This window comes from Pseudonaja textilis, chromosome 1 (genome assembly GCF_049901715.1).
Source record: "Pseudonaja textilis isolate UNSWEBS1 chromosome 1, rPseTex1.2, whole genome shotgun sequence".
NCBI classification, from domain to species: domain Eukaryota; kingdom Metazoa; phylum Chordata; class Lepidosauria; order Squamata; family Elapidae; genus Pseudonaja; species Pseudonaja textilis.
The window spans coordinates 40,745,630-40,761,764 of NC_141990.1; the positions used below are offsets into that span (position 1 = coordinate 40,745,630).

Here is a 16,135-nt window from a genome sequence, read left to right on the forward strand (position 1 = left end):
GTGTGTTAGAAGGGAGGAGAGCAGGACAAGATAATTTTATGCAGCCAGCTTGTTCTTCTTCCACACAGGGATAGTTGAAACTCACTATGGGAGATTAGGGAGGAAAAAGCTCCAGTCTTTTCAGCAGCTGACTGGCACTAATTCTTTGTTTCTACAGTTGATTAATGCATACAGTCACATTTCTCCTAGCAGTAACAACATTAGGATGGTCAAAGATGCGGTCTTAATCTATGCATGTCAAGTCATACTACAGTCTCACCACAAAAAGTTTGGAAAACATTCATTCTCTCTCTCTCTCTCTCTCTCTCTCTCTCTCTCTCTCTCTCCCCCCCTCCTTCCTCCTTCCCCCTCCCCTCCCTCCCTCCCTCATCTATCTTTTGTAACCCAGAAGTCATCATGAGTCATCCATAGCAATATTTCTCACAGAGCACCTTAATGCCTGTGGTTGGTTATGGTATTTTAAAGATCAGCGCAGCCTTTAAAATCTACTGTTCCAAAGGTGCTTTTTCAAAAGGCAACTGGACTTTCTGGTTTTTCTTTGAAGACGTTTAGCTTCTCATCCAAGAAGCTTCTTCAACTCTGACTGGATGGTGGGGAATGGAAACTTCTTGGATGACAAGCGAAATGTCCTCAAAGGAAAAACAGAAAGTCCAGTTGCCTCTTTAAAAAGAACCTTTGGGACAACCATGATTGAGAATTCCCATGGACATTTAAAACCTACTGATTATGACTACTAGAATGAACAGGATGATACCAGATGGAATAGGTCAAAAAGAAGATGTTTCAGCAGCTAGACGCAACACAAATATTACATTACAGGAAACCTATTCTTTCATTATGGCATTTCTGGACTCATAACATTGTTCCAGAGAACCTGAATTGCAGTTTGATGTATGCAGTTCCACAAAATTAGTTGATTCCCCATAAAACTTCTAAAAACAAGTTTGACCAGGGAAACATCACAGGAAAAACACTGTATAATACTTATTTAATGAAGAAAAACACAATGCACAGATAGCAGAGTAATCCAATAAAGTATAATATGCTCCTGGGCAATTAAAAGTGAAGGATTATAGTCATACAGAACAGTGATCCCAGCCACTGATAACACAGCCTCTTAATCGAAGGTGTACGGCAATAATTACATGGACTCCTCATTCACATTCACACTGTAGGGATGAAAAAGAATGAATGCATTAGGTTGTACATATAAATATATACACATAAATTCAACCCATTCCATAAAGTAATTCAAGAGAAAAGCCCGCATTGACTCAAACCCAACAAGCAGCTGTGAAGTGTATGTGTGGCTAAAATTCCCATTTTGTGACCAAGGGTTTACAATGCTAATGCTCTAATGTTATTGAGTTCCTGCTGATTGTTGATTTAGATTTCTAATGCTCCAGCTAAGTTAATAGAAAGTACACGTAGTCCTTGACTTATGACCACAATATAGCTAAGTGAGATATTTGTTAAGTGTGAGATTTGCCTAACCTTTTCTTGCTGCAGTTGTTAAGTGAATCACTGCAGTTGTTAAGTTAGTAACACAGTGTCAGGATCCCTGCCGTTACTCCAATTAAATCAGGAGCCTCGAGCCACACTCCCAAAACTAAAAAGGATTTATTAGAAATTAACATTCCGGCATTAGCCTGGCGGGGGGGGGGGTAACCAACTCTGAGGCACATAATTCACTGTCACCCTTGATCCTGCTTCCCCCCCACCTCTCTGGGTGTGTCATCCAACGAAAAATGTCCATAGCCAAGAGTCATCAATCATGCTCTCCAATTAGATTTTTGCGTGCGGCAGAAGCTTCAGTCATCTAATCAGTCTCTGAAGAAAATATGAATGGAGTGTACTTTCGATTCCACACTGCAGCCTGCTCTTTGAAACTGCCCCCTCCTTTCTGTTGACAAGTATAAAACATATATACAAAATGTTTTATGAGTTGACACACAGTTGTTAAGAGAATGTGGCTTCCCCATTGATTTTGCTTGCCAGGTCACAAAAGGGGATCACATGACCGTGGGACATGCAACCACCATATAAATATGAATCAGTTGCGTTTGAATTTTGATCACATGATTATGCTACAATGGTCATAACTGTGAAAAGTGGTCATAAATCACTGTTTTCAGTGCCATTGTAACTTCATATGGCCACCAAATGATCTGTTGTAAGTCAAGGATTTCCTAGATCTTTGTGGCCTCCAGAACTTCAGAATGGATGTGGACTGAATGGACTACCTGTGTATTCTTGCATCCATTCCCAAGCTCTGAATCAGCTTCGATTTATGCTTGTCCCAAAGACAGTTTCTTAACATGCAATAGTAGTTAACTGTTAGTTAGAAGAGAGCATTGTATAGTTAACAAACGCCTAGTGGGGTTTCCTTTCAAAACAAATGGCACTTGGGACTACTAATCCTAGCATCCCCATTGGAAAATTGTACTATTTATCATTTGCCATCCTCCTCTCGGTCAGAGTACATGGATCCTCAAGTAAAGAGGGGAAAATATGGGCATCTTTTTCTTACCTACACCCTGTATATCTTATGCTATATCCTTGGGTGATACTTGCTGACGCAACTGCTCCATTTTCTGCTCATGCTGGCGCTGACGTTCATTCTCTTCATGCTCATATCTCAGCCTCGTTAGTTCAAACTCCATCCGCCTCTTTTCCAGCTCTGTCTCGATGGCCAAGTCCAGTCTGCTGCTGGACCATTGTGACTCTGCCCCATTGACCACAATGCGTGGTACCTGCAGGCCCAGGTGTTCAGTCACCCCATCATTCCGTTGCTCTGGGGGCCTATTGGCTTTTTTTACCTCTGGGGTGGTCTCTAATTGCTGTTCACATTTTGGGGTCTCTTGATGCCCATTTTGCTCACCTGAGAGCTTCTTTTCTTTCATCTCTGGCCTATATACCTCCAAAGCCAGCTGGAGCTCTATCCTCATCTTACCCATCTCAGTAAAGGCCACAGAAGCTGTTTCAGCTGTGGCTTCTGCTGGGCTGCACCCAGATACCTTCTGGCTCACCATATGGAGGTTTCCTTGCCTCTGGCGCATTTGCTCCATCTTCTCTTCATGCTGCCTCTGTTTCTCTTTCTCTTCATATTGTTTTTGCTCATGTTGTCGTTGCTTCTCATTCTCCTCAGAGATGTGCTTCAGTTTGGCCAGTTCAAACTCCATGCGCAACTTCTCCAGTTCAATTTCTGTAATGGGGTCCAGCTTACCCACAAACTGCTCCTCTTCCACATGAGCACCACTCCTGGAGGGAGATCCCTGGCGTATGCGCTCCATCTTTTCCTCATGCAGCCGTTGCCTATCATTCTCCTCATGCTGCCGCTTCAGTATGGTCAGCTCAAACTCCAACCGCATCCTCTCTATTTCGCTGTCAGTTTCATGGGTTTGCGTGTGCCTGGCTTTTCGTTGTTCCTGCTCCTCAGCGTAATCATACTTATCATCTTTGTGGACATTTTTCTCCTTTTTGACAACTGCCTCTAATGGCAAAGGACTGTTTATGATTTCTATCTGCTTCAGGGTCTCTAAGAGCATTTGTTGATCTCCATTAGCCAGACGATCAGTCATAACAGAGAGGTTGGCAGGACACACTGGCATATCTTCACTGACCTCCTAAAACATAAGAAAGGGAGGGAGGCATTATGCATACATTTCCAAGATGGCCTAATTAACATTATATCTTGGTGTTTCTCTCTATATCTGAGGTGGAGAACCTGTGGTCCTCCAGATGTTTCTAGTAACTCCAGAGAGCACTAGTTGTGGTAACAGACGTTGGAAATTATAGTTGAGTAACATATGAAAGGAAAGATTTCTCTTCCCTTGCAATACACATTCAAATGGTTTTATGTCCCAGGCCAAACTGATTCTTTTCTGAACAAATGAAAAATATCCAGCTCTCATCAATGCCACTGTAGAAACACATTGCTGAAAGTGTGGAGAGACCATGAAAAAGCAGATGTATACAAACAAGCTATGTAGACCACTCAATTTTCACCATATATTTTCAATGCGAATGGAGAAAAGATATAAAAGACGATGGCAGAGATGAAGAATGGTATCAGTAAAGGTCAACTGAGTGAAAGGATAGAGAAGATCCATAGACTGAAAAAAAATGTAGTTTCACTAAGATGAGTGTCCATGAATTTTTTTAAAAAATGTAATTCTCTTCCAACAGCACTGTTTTCAGTTTCCAAACTTTGAGAAATCCTGGCTCATTTGTCCCTACTACAACCAGTCTCTAATCACCCAAACCCTCACATCTGGAAGTGTGTCTTATGGATGGTCCATGGAAATACATGAAAAGTGTCTTACAATACCACAGTTCTCACTCTGGAATCATTATTTTTAAATGATTGGCTATAAAAACTGCTGAAAATCATTTAGGTAAGATGGGGGGTATATATGTTAATGAATTAACATGATTGAATGAATGAATGAAGTTTGCTAAAATATGCCATAGCCATTGAAATGAGGGAAAGCAAGCATATCATTATCACTCTGTTCACAATTTAAAAGAATAGTGAATGATCACATTTGGCATCAGGAAACCATGGCTATTTGAGGGGAGGGAGATGAGAGGTGAGAGCTTCTGCCATGGGAGAATATCCCTCTCCAAAGCTCCATGGAGCTCTAGAACTTCAGCTGAAAAATAGATTTGCATTATTTTGATTTGCAAAGTTGACCTGGAAAGAAATTAAGCTGAGCTGCCAAATAGGGTCACTGATGTGGAATCACAAAGGTGGTCAGTTAATCCTAGATTGCAAACATTGAATATGAAAGTTAAGTGAATTGAAGTAAAATGAAAAAAGATGATGATTCTGGCAACTGATATGATTTCTTCCAATATCAGAGCTCCTTCCTTTACTATTAGGGAGTCCCAAACTTTTGATGTCAGTGAACGCAGTTGGGATTTTTGGAGTATGTTATACAGGATTACTGTATCTGGGCTACAAAAATCTGGACTTCCACTAGATAGTGGTAGAGAAGTGAGAATGCTAAAAATATTCATAGGGAGGGGTTCTTTTTTTTTTTTTTGTAGGCCAGATATGCTAGAGCTAATTTTGTGAACATTTTTACTAAATGTTTGAAAAGGTGGGCATGGCCAACCATCAAACATCTATATAATACAAAGGATTAATTCACCGCTGCCTTTAGAAAATCATTATTATGGCATATTCATAACTCGATTAAGGGTGTGTGAAGATGAGTCTAACATACTTGGCTAACATAGATTGCACTACTTCTGTGGGGCAAAAAGCCAGACATAAACTCTGGCCAGAGATTTCTGTATTTTTCTACTGCCTGAGGATTTTTGCACCTGAAATGTGGGAAAATTACATATCAATGAATAAGAAAAGCCTGAATCTTTTTTTGATATTGTTGGGGTGGTAGTGATATAAAATCCAACTCTCTTTGTCCATAAAATGAATTTAAAAACTTATTTCTTAGTTAGATGTCATTGATCTCTCTTCCTAGTGAGACCATGGGTAAATTCTCATCATTTGGACATGGCTCTAGTAATAAGCTGGGGCTTTTCCAGTTACATCTTGTAATCTCTTTGAAACTTCCCAGCCACTTTATTTGCTGTCTCTCCTTTGACTTCCTTCAACCTTGTCAAGCACTATTATCTTTTTAGTTTTTATCTGTTCATGTAACATACTCAGAATATGAGTTTCTACCTGCTGAACTTTACTTCAAGGAAGCAATTAGCCTTTATTTAGTCAGGACTCTTGCAGTCCACTGTACTTTGTGTAGCCACCCTCAGATCTATAATTCAATCTTCTTTATCTCACACAGTACTTTTATAATGTCCAGTTTTTATAGCTGTATATTATCATTACAAATAGCATTGCTTTAATTACTCTGGTTTTTGCTGTGTTACAAATATCATCCTCCCTCCCTAGCATTAATCTTATCTTTACTCTTCCAGCACATTGCTCATCTTTATTTATTATTGAGCTCAAATAATTATCTACATTTTTACTTTTGTAGTAATCCATGCATTTGTAAGTCTGACCCTATTACTGAGCAAATTATAGCTGAGCACAAAGTGATGTCCTCTTTGAGTATTATTGCCATTCCATTTTCCTTATATATTATCATGACCTGAATGATATGTAATCAAAATTCCAGTCCAGCTAAGTTAAATCACTCCTAATTCATTGGATTTAGAATGGTCCATATGACAATGACAAATTCAAATCATGTTTGTATATTCCATGTTCCAATTCAGCATGTCTTTGTTTGACAAAGTACAACAAAGTATTTTTTAATAACTGCCGCCACAGTGACAGGACTCCCTTGCAGCTTTGATCTGGCCTTTGTCATCACCTCCAGACCCACTTATGAAAATTGGATATTCTTGTCCAGTAATTACAGGAGTACATTCTAACCCGAGAATCTCGTAATCTAGCACCCAAACTTGTCTAAATATTCCAGCCATGTCCATACTGTTTTCTTGACAGCAATGCAAAAGGAGCTTGCCATTGTCATCTTCCTACTTTGATTGCAAAGATCAAAGAGATCTGGAAAATCCCACCTGCCCTCATTCCTATTATGGATTACCTTTAGCTTTAACTTTCCCTTTTGACCTTAGAGGCTAAACTGTCAATTACAGAAGATTATGTACCACTGCAATTAATCCCAGAATCATTGAGGCATTTAAGCCCTCCCACTACATGAAGATGATAGTCCTATGAGAGGCAGATTAAAAAAAAACTAACTTAAAAAAAGATAAAAGTGGGCAAAGGTTTACTATGCCCAAGAAGGAAGGACAAGATTCAATAGATTTAAATTGCAAGACAGGAGATATGGGAGAATTTAAAAAATAGTCTATAGTCTATCAAACAATTGAAGAGGGAAGGAGGAAAAGGATGCTGGAAGATTAATCTTTTGGAAGAAGCTTTCTCGGGCAACATCCACTTTGCTTGAAACTGAAGATGTGGAAACAGAGAAAGCAAGATAAAATAAAAGATGAATTGTCTAAACCTGGTTTTCAAAGGAACAGAAAAAAAAGCCAGCTAGAAACTTTGTATGTGAGGAAACTGTAATCCCTGGTATATCCTCAATGAATCTCAGAGAAACTTTTTGGGAGGTCCATCCCAGTTTATCTTCCCAATCTACCATGCAGGACTCTTGTAAGGATAAAGTGATTGAATTGTACCTTGAACACTTTTGGAAAGGGATTAGATCTTACCATGGAGAATTTGGATACCAGAGTTAGAAATATAAGTAGCTTGATAACACTATGTTTACAGATTAAATTAAATCTGTCCTTTTGCCTTCAGTCAGATCTCAACTGTCCTGGTTTCCAAAACCAGATTATTCAAATCTACATTCCAGGCTAACTGTCTTAATGATGTCACAAGTTCCAGGCTCAACTTCCTTCATGCTCTCACAGAACCACTGGCAACTTGCAGGGGCTTAACTATATCTATTTAGGCAGGGGTGTCAAACTCACTCATCATGGTGATGTCACATGACATATCAGGACTTTTCCCCCCCTTTGCTAAACTGGGTGTGGGCATGGCCAGCGCATGATGCATCCGGCCCATGGGCCGGGAGTTTGACAGCCCTGTATTAAGGGGAGGGACAGTCTTTTTAACAGACAGATGTTATTTGAAAATAAGCACTGTTGTAAGGAAAGTCAAATGTTTTTGAATTAGAACTTTGTTTTTGAAGAAAGGCAAAGGGAATCTGAGACTGAATACACACAGCTGATTAGTTTCTGCTTGTCTTTATACAATTTGGAAAAAAAGAGAAATAGGAAGCTAGCACCAGGTATTCCTCTTTCAGTCTGGAACATGATGTCATGGCCCAGCAGAAAAAGTAGTTTAGAAAGGCTCTGATCCAAGGGGTGATATTTTGTTGACTCCATTCCCCAGTAAGAATGCAGCAGGCCTAATATCAGATCTGTACAAAATCATCTGTGTGCTCTTTCCCTGCTTGTATAGTCTGACACCAGCAATAATAATAAAAAATGTCATTGATAGTTTTTAAGTCTCCTTCCTCCTTTCATTATGTCTGTGGTTCAGGCACAGTCATGTGATTTCTCCAAGGCACATGTGGTAATTTTTCTGGTAACAGCAAAACACATGGGATGTTATAAAAAGGTTTCAAAGTTAAAGTTTTCCCCCCTTTCCAACACCACACAAACTATCACATAGACCAGAGGTCTCCAAACTTGGCAACTTTAAGACTTGTGGACTTCAATTCCTAGAGGAATTCTGGGTATTGAAGTCCACAAGCCTTAAAGTTGGCAAGTTTGGGGACCCCTGACATAGACATTTGAAAGCAGGCACATCATTTGAGGCAAATATAAGGGCAGAAATATTCAGCAATAAAGGCGGTGGTTCTTGGTAGCTGGACATTGTTGGTGTTCATGTGCTGTATGGATTGGATATGCTAAATCCATGTGCAGCTGGAGAAGGTGTCTACAGGCAAGGACCCAATAGGAGCATACAAGATTATTTATTTAGCTGACTGCAAAGATAATTGATTGATGGAACAATTGGAAAGGATAGTTCAGAAACAAGCAAGGGTAGCAGGATAGGAATGCTGGGATTCCACGCTCAGGAAAATGTTATTTTCTGTTTTTTTTTCCTTCTAAGATCACAAGGAAATGAAAATACTGAAGCTGTCTAAATGACTGAAGATATCAAACCTGGGATAAGAATGCTTGCGGGAAGAGGAAATGAGGCAGTTAATAATCTATCCATAAAAACCTATATAGAAAAGCCTTTATAGAAATATTTCTATAGTTCGTTATGCATAGGCCACTATTTAATATATTAGGAAAAAGCACACTGTGTTAATCTAAAAACTCTAAAACATCACCATAATTTAAAGAACAGTGTGTATATATCTGGAAAATTCCCTTTTCCTACACCTCAACTGGATTGTGGAAGAAAGTGACTGACTAACATTTCAGTGAATTAAAATAAATCATTGATTGGGCCAAACCACAGAGTGCCAATAAATTTCTAGTCTGCCTCAGTATAATATGAAAAAAAAAAAACCTCCTTTGGTGAGATGTGAACAGCTTGTCTGGAATCCACGCTTCATTCCTAAGCAACACGTTATCTTAAATGTTATGGTAACCAGAACCATTCTGTCATCACAGTGTAGAACTTTTTTGACATCACTGCTGTGGCAGTTTAGAAGGGATTCAGGGGCCTGAGTTTGAGTGTGTGCGCCCAAGTGCGTGTATTAAACCAGGGCAGCTGCTTTTAGGTCTTCTAGATGGGGCAAATAGGAGAATAGAGGCTGTTGCCTTAAAATCAGAGACAGACGTACATTTCTTGATGGGAATAGATCTGCGATGGTAAGAAATTCTAATACATCACTGTGTTAAAGCCTGTGGAAAGAGTATTTCAAATCATTAAATAAAATATAAGAAACACCGTGTTATACAAACAACACCCATTTGCAAAGTTGACATAAATTCAAGGCAGGCAGGGTTGAAAACTTGTATGCCCCATTCAGATTGGTGGGAAGATTAAACCAATACTTTAGTGTCTATGGAGATTCTCAGTCGTCCAGGTCATGGTTGTCCCAAAGGTGCTTTTTTTCCCCAAAAGGCAACTGGACTTTGTGGTTTTTCTTTGAAGACACTTTGCTTCTCATCCAAGAAGCTTCTTCAGCTCTTCAGAATAAGAAATCATGGGTCTACTATGTGAATTGGCTGGAGAGTTTTGACATAGAGAATTCTGCATATCTAAGAGCCCTGCTGACAGCAGGCCAAGAGATGGGATGCTTTTTCCTTTTAGGACATCCTTTTTCTGTGGGAAATGGGAAGAAGGTAAGGTAAGGTAAAGGAGTCCCTGCAGATTTTACTCTGCTAGTCATTGCCAACTCTAGGAGCAGTGCTCATCTCCAGAGCTGTCCAAAGATGGTCCCATGGTCATGTGGCCAGCATGACATCACAGAGCATTGCTACCTTCCCACTATTTATCTACTTGCGTTGTATGTTTTCAAACTGCTAGGTTGGCAGGAGCTGGGGTGAGGATGGGAGCTCACTCAGTCACATGGTGCTCGGGTCTTGAACCTGGGCTGCTAGCTTTCCAGCCAACAAGCCCCTTTAAAAAAAAGTCAAATCTTTTTAAACAATCAATTAAGGCAGGAATTAAAGCAGCATTTCCAAATGCTCAATAGCTGTAGTTTGAGAATAATTCCAGTTAACAGTCTCTTGGCCATGCTGGTCTTAATTCATCAGGGCTTGGGGCGGGTGCGGGGGGACAGACAGTTGGGGAAAGTTAATGATTTTTGTCGCACCCACTTTGGCAATTAAAACACATTCAGGGATAATCCCTATAAAAGAAGAGTACAGAATCTGTGCTTTTGCAGAATTTAATCTCTCAGAAGCTTAAGCCAATAGGACAATGAAGAAGCAGATAGGAATACCCCAAGTTTTCCATTCTTGAAGAAGATTTAACAAAACAAGAGAATAAAGACCTGTTATTCTATTAGGTTATATACAAGTCCTCTCTCACCATATCTGATCTTTTTCAGGAAATATCCAGAGAACACCATTCATCTTCTGATTTCTCCAACTTTGAGACAGAGTCTGTGCACCACACAGACAAGGAGATTCAAGCAGATCTGGATCATACTAGCAATCTGGAAGGGTCTGACTATTTTTATCAAGGAGGCAATGTAGAATTCAAGGACATGCAGGCAGGAATTGAGTTTGCTGTGCAGATAACCCCAATTAAAGATTCAAAAAAACATAAGGAAAACATGGTAAGTGAGAAGGAACATGGCAGATGGATGAGGGAAGTCTTCATTTTGCCCTTTATTCTGCCCTACTATTAGTCAATGGGCCATCTCTTCTGGTAAAAACAGTCATAGAAGTGTAACATATTTGTAATGATGATCAACTCCATGGATGAATGAATGGCAGAGAATTTCAGACTTTCTGTTCCAGAAATCCTTTGAGTCTTCATACTGTTCTCCTATCTCCTCTAGTGGTTTGGTAGGTTTTGCTTCTACTAATTATCCCCCTAATCTGGCATCCGTTTCCTAACTTTGGCATGAGAAAGTCAGAAAGGTAATTAAAAGGTCAACATGCAAACATGACAAGAAAGAAATCCTGAGCTACTCTTAGTTGGGCAACCTATGCATGGATGGTGAAATTCCAAAGATGAGAAGTTTAATTCAAACAAGTGCCAAGCCAGAAATCAGCCAGGCCAGCTCAAGAAGAGAAGCTGTTGTACAGAAGGGTAGAGGGTGTAGAAGTAATACCTTTACAGTGTTCTTGTCCTCCAAACATAGGAACAGGGACTCTATTTTTCCTATTTTGGAAAAATATCAGATTCAGTTAATTAATTGATTTTGAACAACACAAGAATTCCTAGATATATAACAAAAATAAAAGAGAGGCATGGTGGCCTGGAGATGGAGCTCTCACCTCATAGTCAGGAGGCTGTGAGTTTGATCCTAGGTAGCAGAAGATATTTCTCTTTTGGGCGCAAAGAAAAATATCTGCTGTGAACTCTGTGTAAGCATCAGGAGGGGCATCTGGCCAGTAAATTCTCAGCCTCATTGAGTCGCCCCAACTCCACTCTGATGCAAGGGATTGCAGGGTTGCTAAAAAGAAAAAATATATATAACAAAAATAAAAACATGAATAGTATAATCATGTGTAGACAATAATTAAACTAGAAACAAACACAATTCCAGTTATTCCCTAAATGCTCTCTGGAAAAAGTCTGCTTCAACCAATGTCTGAAATGCTAACAAACTAGATAACCAGCCCAACTTCCAGTGAGAGCATATTCAACAAAATACCTGGAAACATGGCTCCTGGGCCCCATCTGTCTTCACTTTAATCTAGTATGGATGCAGTAGCAGCTTCTCCTGGAGGGAGTGTTTGGTCAATGAGATGTAATTCCTATAGCCTACAGCCATACTGCCTTCGTGCTATCCACTAAGAGAAGTCAGCTGCCTTCTCCTTTCCCAGCCAGGCCTCTGAAACCATTGGGTTACTCTCAGGGGTGGGATTCAAATTTTTTAACAACTGGTTCTGTGGGTGTGGCTTGGTTGGTGGGCATGGCTTGGTGGTCATGTGACTAGGCGTGGCCAACTCAATATCACTCACATCAAGACACGCATCTCCTCGCCTGGCCTCTCATGACTGTGGGATGCTGCAACAGTCGTAAGTGTGAAAAAATGGTCATAAGTCACTTTTTTCAGGGCCATTGTTACCTTTGAATGGTCACTCCACACAAGCAAAGTACCAGCAAAGGAGGGGAAAAAAACCTCCAGAGACGTTCCTGAGACAGGAAGTCTTATCCTGCCAAAAATGTAATAAGGGTTAATGGAGAGGCAGTTACTGTAAGCAACACCAGAATGTTTCATTCCTGCCTTCCTTACAGGATTAGGCCAGTAATTTCTTCTAACAATCAGTTCTCCGAACTGCTTAGAATGTTAACATCCGGTTCTAGCGAATAGGTGCGAACTGGTAGAATCCCACCCCTGGTTATCCTTTCCTAATGATCCTCCTGCCCCAGGTTGGCATTTCTTTTACCCCAGATAACAAAATAACGACATCTCTAAGGCTTCATTTAGGAAGTACTTTAGCAACTTGGTTTGCTTTCCTTATACATCTAGAAAGGGGAACAAGGCATACCTGTTGGCAGTTCTTCCTTTGCACTTTCCTATATTCTTTTTTCCTACACTCTTCACTAGCTTACATTCAACATGTGTGAGATGGGTTCTTATGCTGCAAGCTATTCCTTAACATAAAAAAGGACCTGAAAGAAGCCAAGGTGCTCCATGCATATTTCTAAATAAATATAATGTCAGGTGTACTCATAACAGGAAGTAGGGTTAACCTTTGGGGCCATGAAGTACGTACCTTTCTTTATAGAAGCCCTCACTGAACAGACTGAGTCATGCTATCAAACAAAGATGCATGATGGTGTTATAAATTAATAAAAATAATAAACATCCACAAAGAGATAATATATTACTATTTTCCTATTATTTTTTTCCCATTTAAAAAAGGAATTCTCAGATTCCAGGAGGTGGGATTTACTCCCACAGTAATTAATGATAGATGCATCTTTAAAAGTAGATCAGGCAATGCATCAATTATTTCTCCAGCAAAAAGACAGCAAAAATCCTGAGATCCATTCAATACAAAAGACCTCGCCTGCTTCTCGCAGCAATGGAATAAAAAAGTGTTTTGAAGTAAACTTGTTGTGTCTCCAGTTGCCTGAAAATGACTCACTGTGCCTGGAAAGCTACATTTTCCCAGGCACTGGAAGCATCCGATCATGCCAATGAGCTCTGCTTGCACTTTTGACAGAGACGTTTGATCAGCTTATGAGAAAAAGAAAACATGGATGAAACTGGCCTTGATGTAATTTTGCAGATCCTTTCTTTAATTCTTGTGGCTGAACGCTATGGATAAAACATAAAGTCTAAAGTCATACTTTTCAATTTCAGGATGCTGCAAGGGATACTCCAGGTTCTTCCTACTTTCCTGATGATATGACAGAAATCTTAGACAACAAAAGCCAAGCAGAGCAGATGGTAATCACCACACAAAGAGGGGGCAATGCTATGCCACCAGAAATATACCCCGGGATAGGTGAGGCCAGCAGTTTGGAAAGGATGGGCCATCTGAACAGAAGGCAGATCACAACCACTGATCTTGACTTGGAGAAGATGAGGTTGGATGGTGCCATGGTTAGGCTAAAATACAGGCATGAAGATAATGAAAAGCGGCGGCTGCATGAAATAAAAATGGAACAGTTACACCAAAAGGCTTCCTCTCAATCAGTAAGTGGGAAAGCATAGCAGGCAAATAAGAAACCTTTTAATAAAAACAAAAACCAGATTGTATACTGGCTTGTCCAATAGACTCTTAGCCATTGTTCCGTTGCTGGTATAAAAATCTTCAACAGCTTAGTTCCATACTAAAATCTATGTTTACAAATCTTTATTGTCACTGCTTATTATCTTAATAACTATAGAGCTTTCTTTAATGCTCCTACCTCCATCTGGCGTCTTTGAAATGTGCTGAAACCATCACAACTGGCAGCCACAGCTTGGGAAGGCTGCTGTAAAGAATTCTGCAATTTCTCAGGAAAAATGATTAACAATCAAAGCAGTTCCAGTCTCTATGATAGAGATAGCCTCAAGAAATTTCCAGCATGAACTTTCAGAAACAAGTGGCCTTGAAAACCAAGAAAAGGGGAGCAAGCCTGGTGTTTTCTGATTTTTGATGTGGGTCCCATGGAGATTTCTCTTTGGTACAGGCTGTCTTGCTATTGCTTTGGCCCACTTTGGAAAGAACGGAAGAATTCTGCTGAGGAGGGCTGTCATCAGGGGTGGGATTCAATTTTTTTCACTACCGGTTCTGTGGGTGTGGCTTGGCAGAGGAAGGATACTGTAAAATCTCCAGTCGGATATGGTATTTGCTGGTTCTCCAAACTACTCAAAATTTCCGTTACCGGTTCTCCAGAACTGGTCAGGACCTGCTGAATACCACCTCTGGCTGTCACTAATTCTTCTGTGCTTCCTCTTGGACATCACCTTGGACTGACTGAACTGCAAAGACAATGAAGGGGAATGGCTGAGATGCCAAAATCCCAAGGCTAACTGATGCAATTTTTATGGTTATTAAAGTTACTGCTTGCAATTTGAGAAAGCAAACAGAGGCAGATGTGCATCCTTCTAAAGGTCAGAGGATGTAAAGTTAGCTTTTAAAAGGATGAAGTAAAATAGGCAAATATTGCAGATGAAAGTGGGGAAATAGTACCACAATCAGTGTCTGATCGCATGAGATGCTGTTATGATGCAGTATATTATTTTTACTTAGTTTAGTCAAAGTGTTTCTATGCGGCTTCTTTCTGCAAAGCTTATCAGGCAAACAATACATAGGGAAATCTTGAGAAGATTACCCTTTGGGTCTATTATTTTGGCATCTTTAAGGTCTTGAATATTTCAGCCAGTGGAAGAGACAATTTGGAGAAAGAACCTTGCAGCGGGTAGACTAAACATGCTCATTTATACATATGACAAATATCAGGTGTAGTTTAACCCCCAGGTACAGTGAGCTACACATTAGGGAAATATAAATATTTACAAATTGTGTTGCTTACTTATTTGAATTTTGCCTCGAAGGCATGGGCCTGTTAACAATTTCATCATGTTCCTTTATTTCTATTTTGTTCCTTTCGCTTACAGATTGGACAACAACTCCATGAATTATTCCAGCCCCAGAACCAGTATGCCCTATTTTTTTTCTGCTTCATCTTTACCCATGTTATTTACACAGTAAGGGAGCTGGTTTTCTATTTTATTACAAAGCATCACATATTCTGCTATGCCATTTTGCTGTATCTTGGTTTCTTGAAGATTCTCATGGATTACAAACAGAGAAAAAAACAATCTTGGAACAGCAGCAGACTCTAAGCAACAGAAACAAGAGGAATATGGCTCCCTGAAGTTTATGTATCTCATCTCTTTGCCCTTACTCTTTAAAGTTTCCTAGTGTGCACAATGAATGCAGGTTTTGGTTTGGCTGTTGAAGGATTTGATGGACTCCTCTTTCTTGAATGTTATTTTCCCTTCCCCCTCCCCCTTTTAAGGCTTTTTAAGAGCTGCCCTCCATCTGAGCATTCAATCTTCAATATTAATAAATTGACATGGAATTTAAAAATATTGTGTATGCACATTGATGCTTTGAGAAAGTAGTATTGGAAATAGAACTATTTTTAAAGGGGAGTCAAGGTGATCTGATATTGAACATTAAATTTCAAATGAAATTCAACCATATAAAATGCACTTTCATTAGTAGAATGGAACTGAAGAAAAACTAAATTAGAAAAGGCATCTAAAGTCCTCCAGATGTTTCTTAACACCAATCCAAGGCACCACAGTCTGAAATATTTGAATGGAATCAAATGGCTAGGGATGTACTCTTTAGTATAAATATCCCAAAACATTTTGCTATCTGTTGCACCATAACAATTGGTGCCCCTGCACCATACCACAGGTGCATAATACCCTGAACCAATCAATAAAAATATAACTGTGACATGGTAAATAATAACTTGCAAGTATATTGTGACTCCTCAAATTTGTGGCTGGATAGTTACTTCTTGGAAACT

At 39.7% G+C, this 16,135-nt stretch overlaps 2 protein-coding genes across 2 annotated transcripts; one reads left to right on the forward strand and one right to left on the reverse strand.

Annotated features, from left to right (window-relative positions):
• Positions 1 to 2,536: 2,536 nt before the first annotated feature.
• Positions 2,537 to 3,602, reverse strand: LOC113433087 (uncharacterized). Its single transcript, XM_026695422.2, has one exon. It carries the CDS (start codon positions 3,579 to 3,581, stop codon positions 2,547 to 2,549), a length of 1,035 nt encoding a protein of 344 aa, XP_026551207.2. The 5' UTR covers positions 3,582 to 3,602; the 3' UTR covers positions 2,537 to 2,546.
• Positions 3,603 to 9,015: 5,413 nt separating this feature from the next.
• Positions 9,016 to 15,635, forward strand: LOC113433086 (transmembrane protein 247-like). The gene is made up of 4 exons (XM_087923597.1): positions 9,016 to 9,108; positions 10,524 to 10,754; positions 13,464 to 13,799; positions 15,210 to 15,635. The coding sequence occupies exons 1-4, from the start codon at positions 9,016 to 9,018 to the stop codon at positions 15,435 to 15,437; spliced, it is 888 nt and encodes a 295-aa protein (XP_087779723.1). The 3' UTR covers positions 15,438 to 15,635.
• The last annotated feature ends 500 nt before the right edge of the window (positions 15,636 to 16,135 follow it).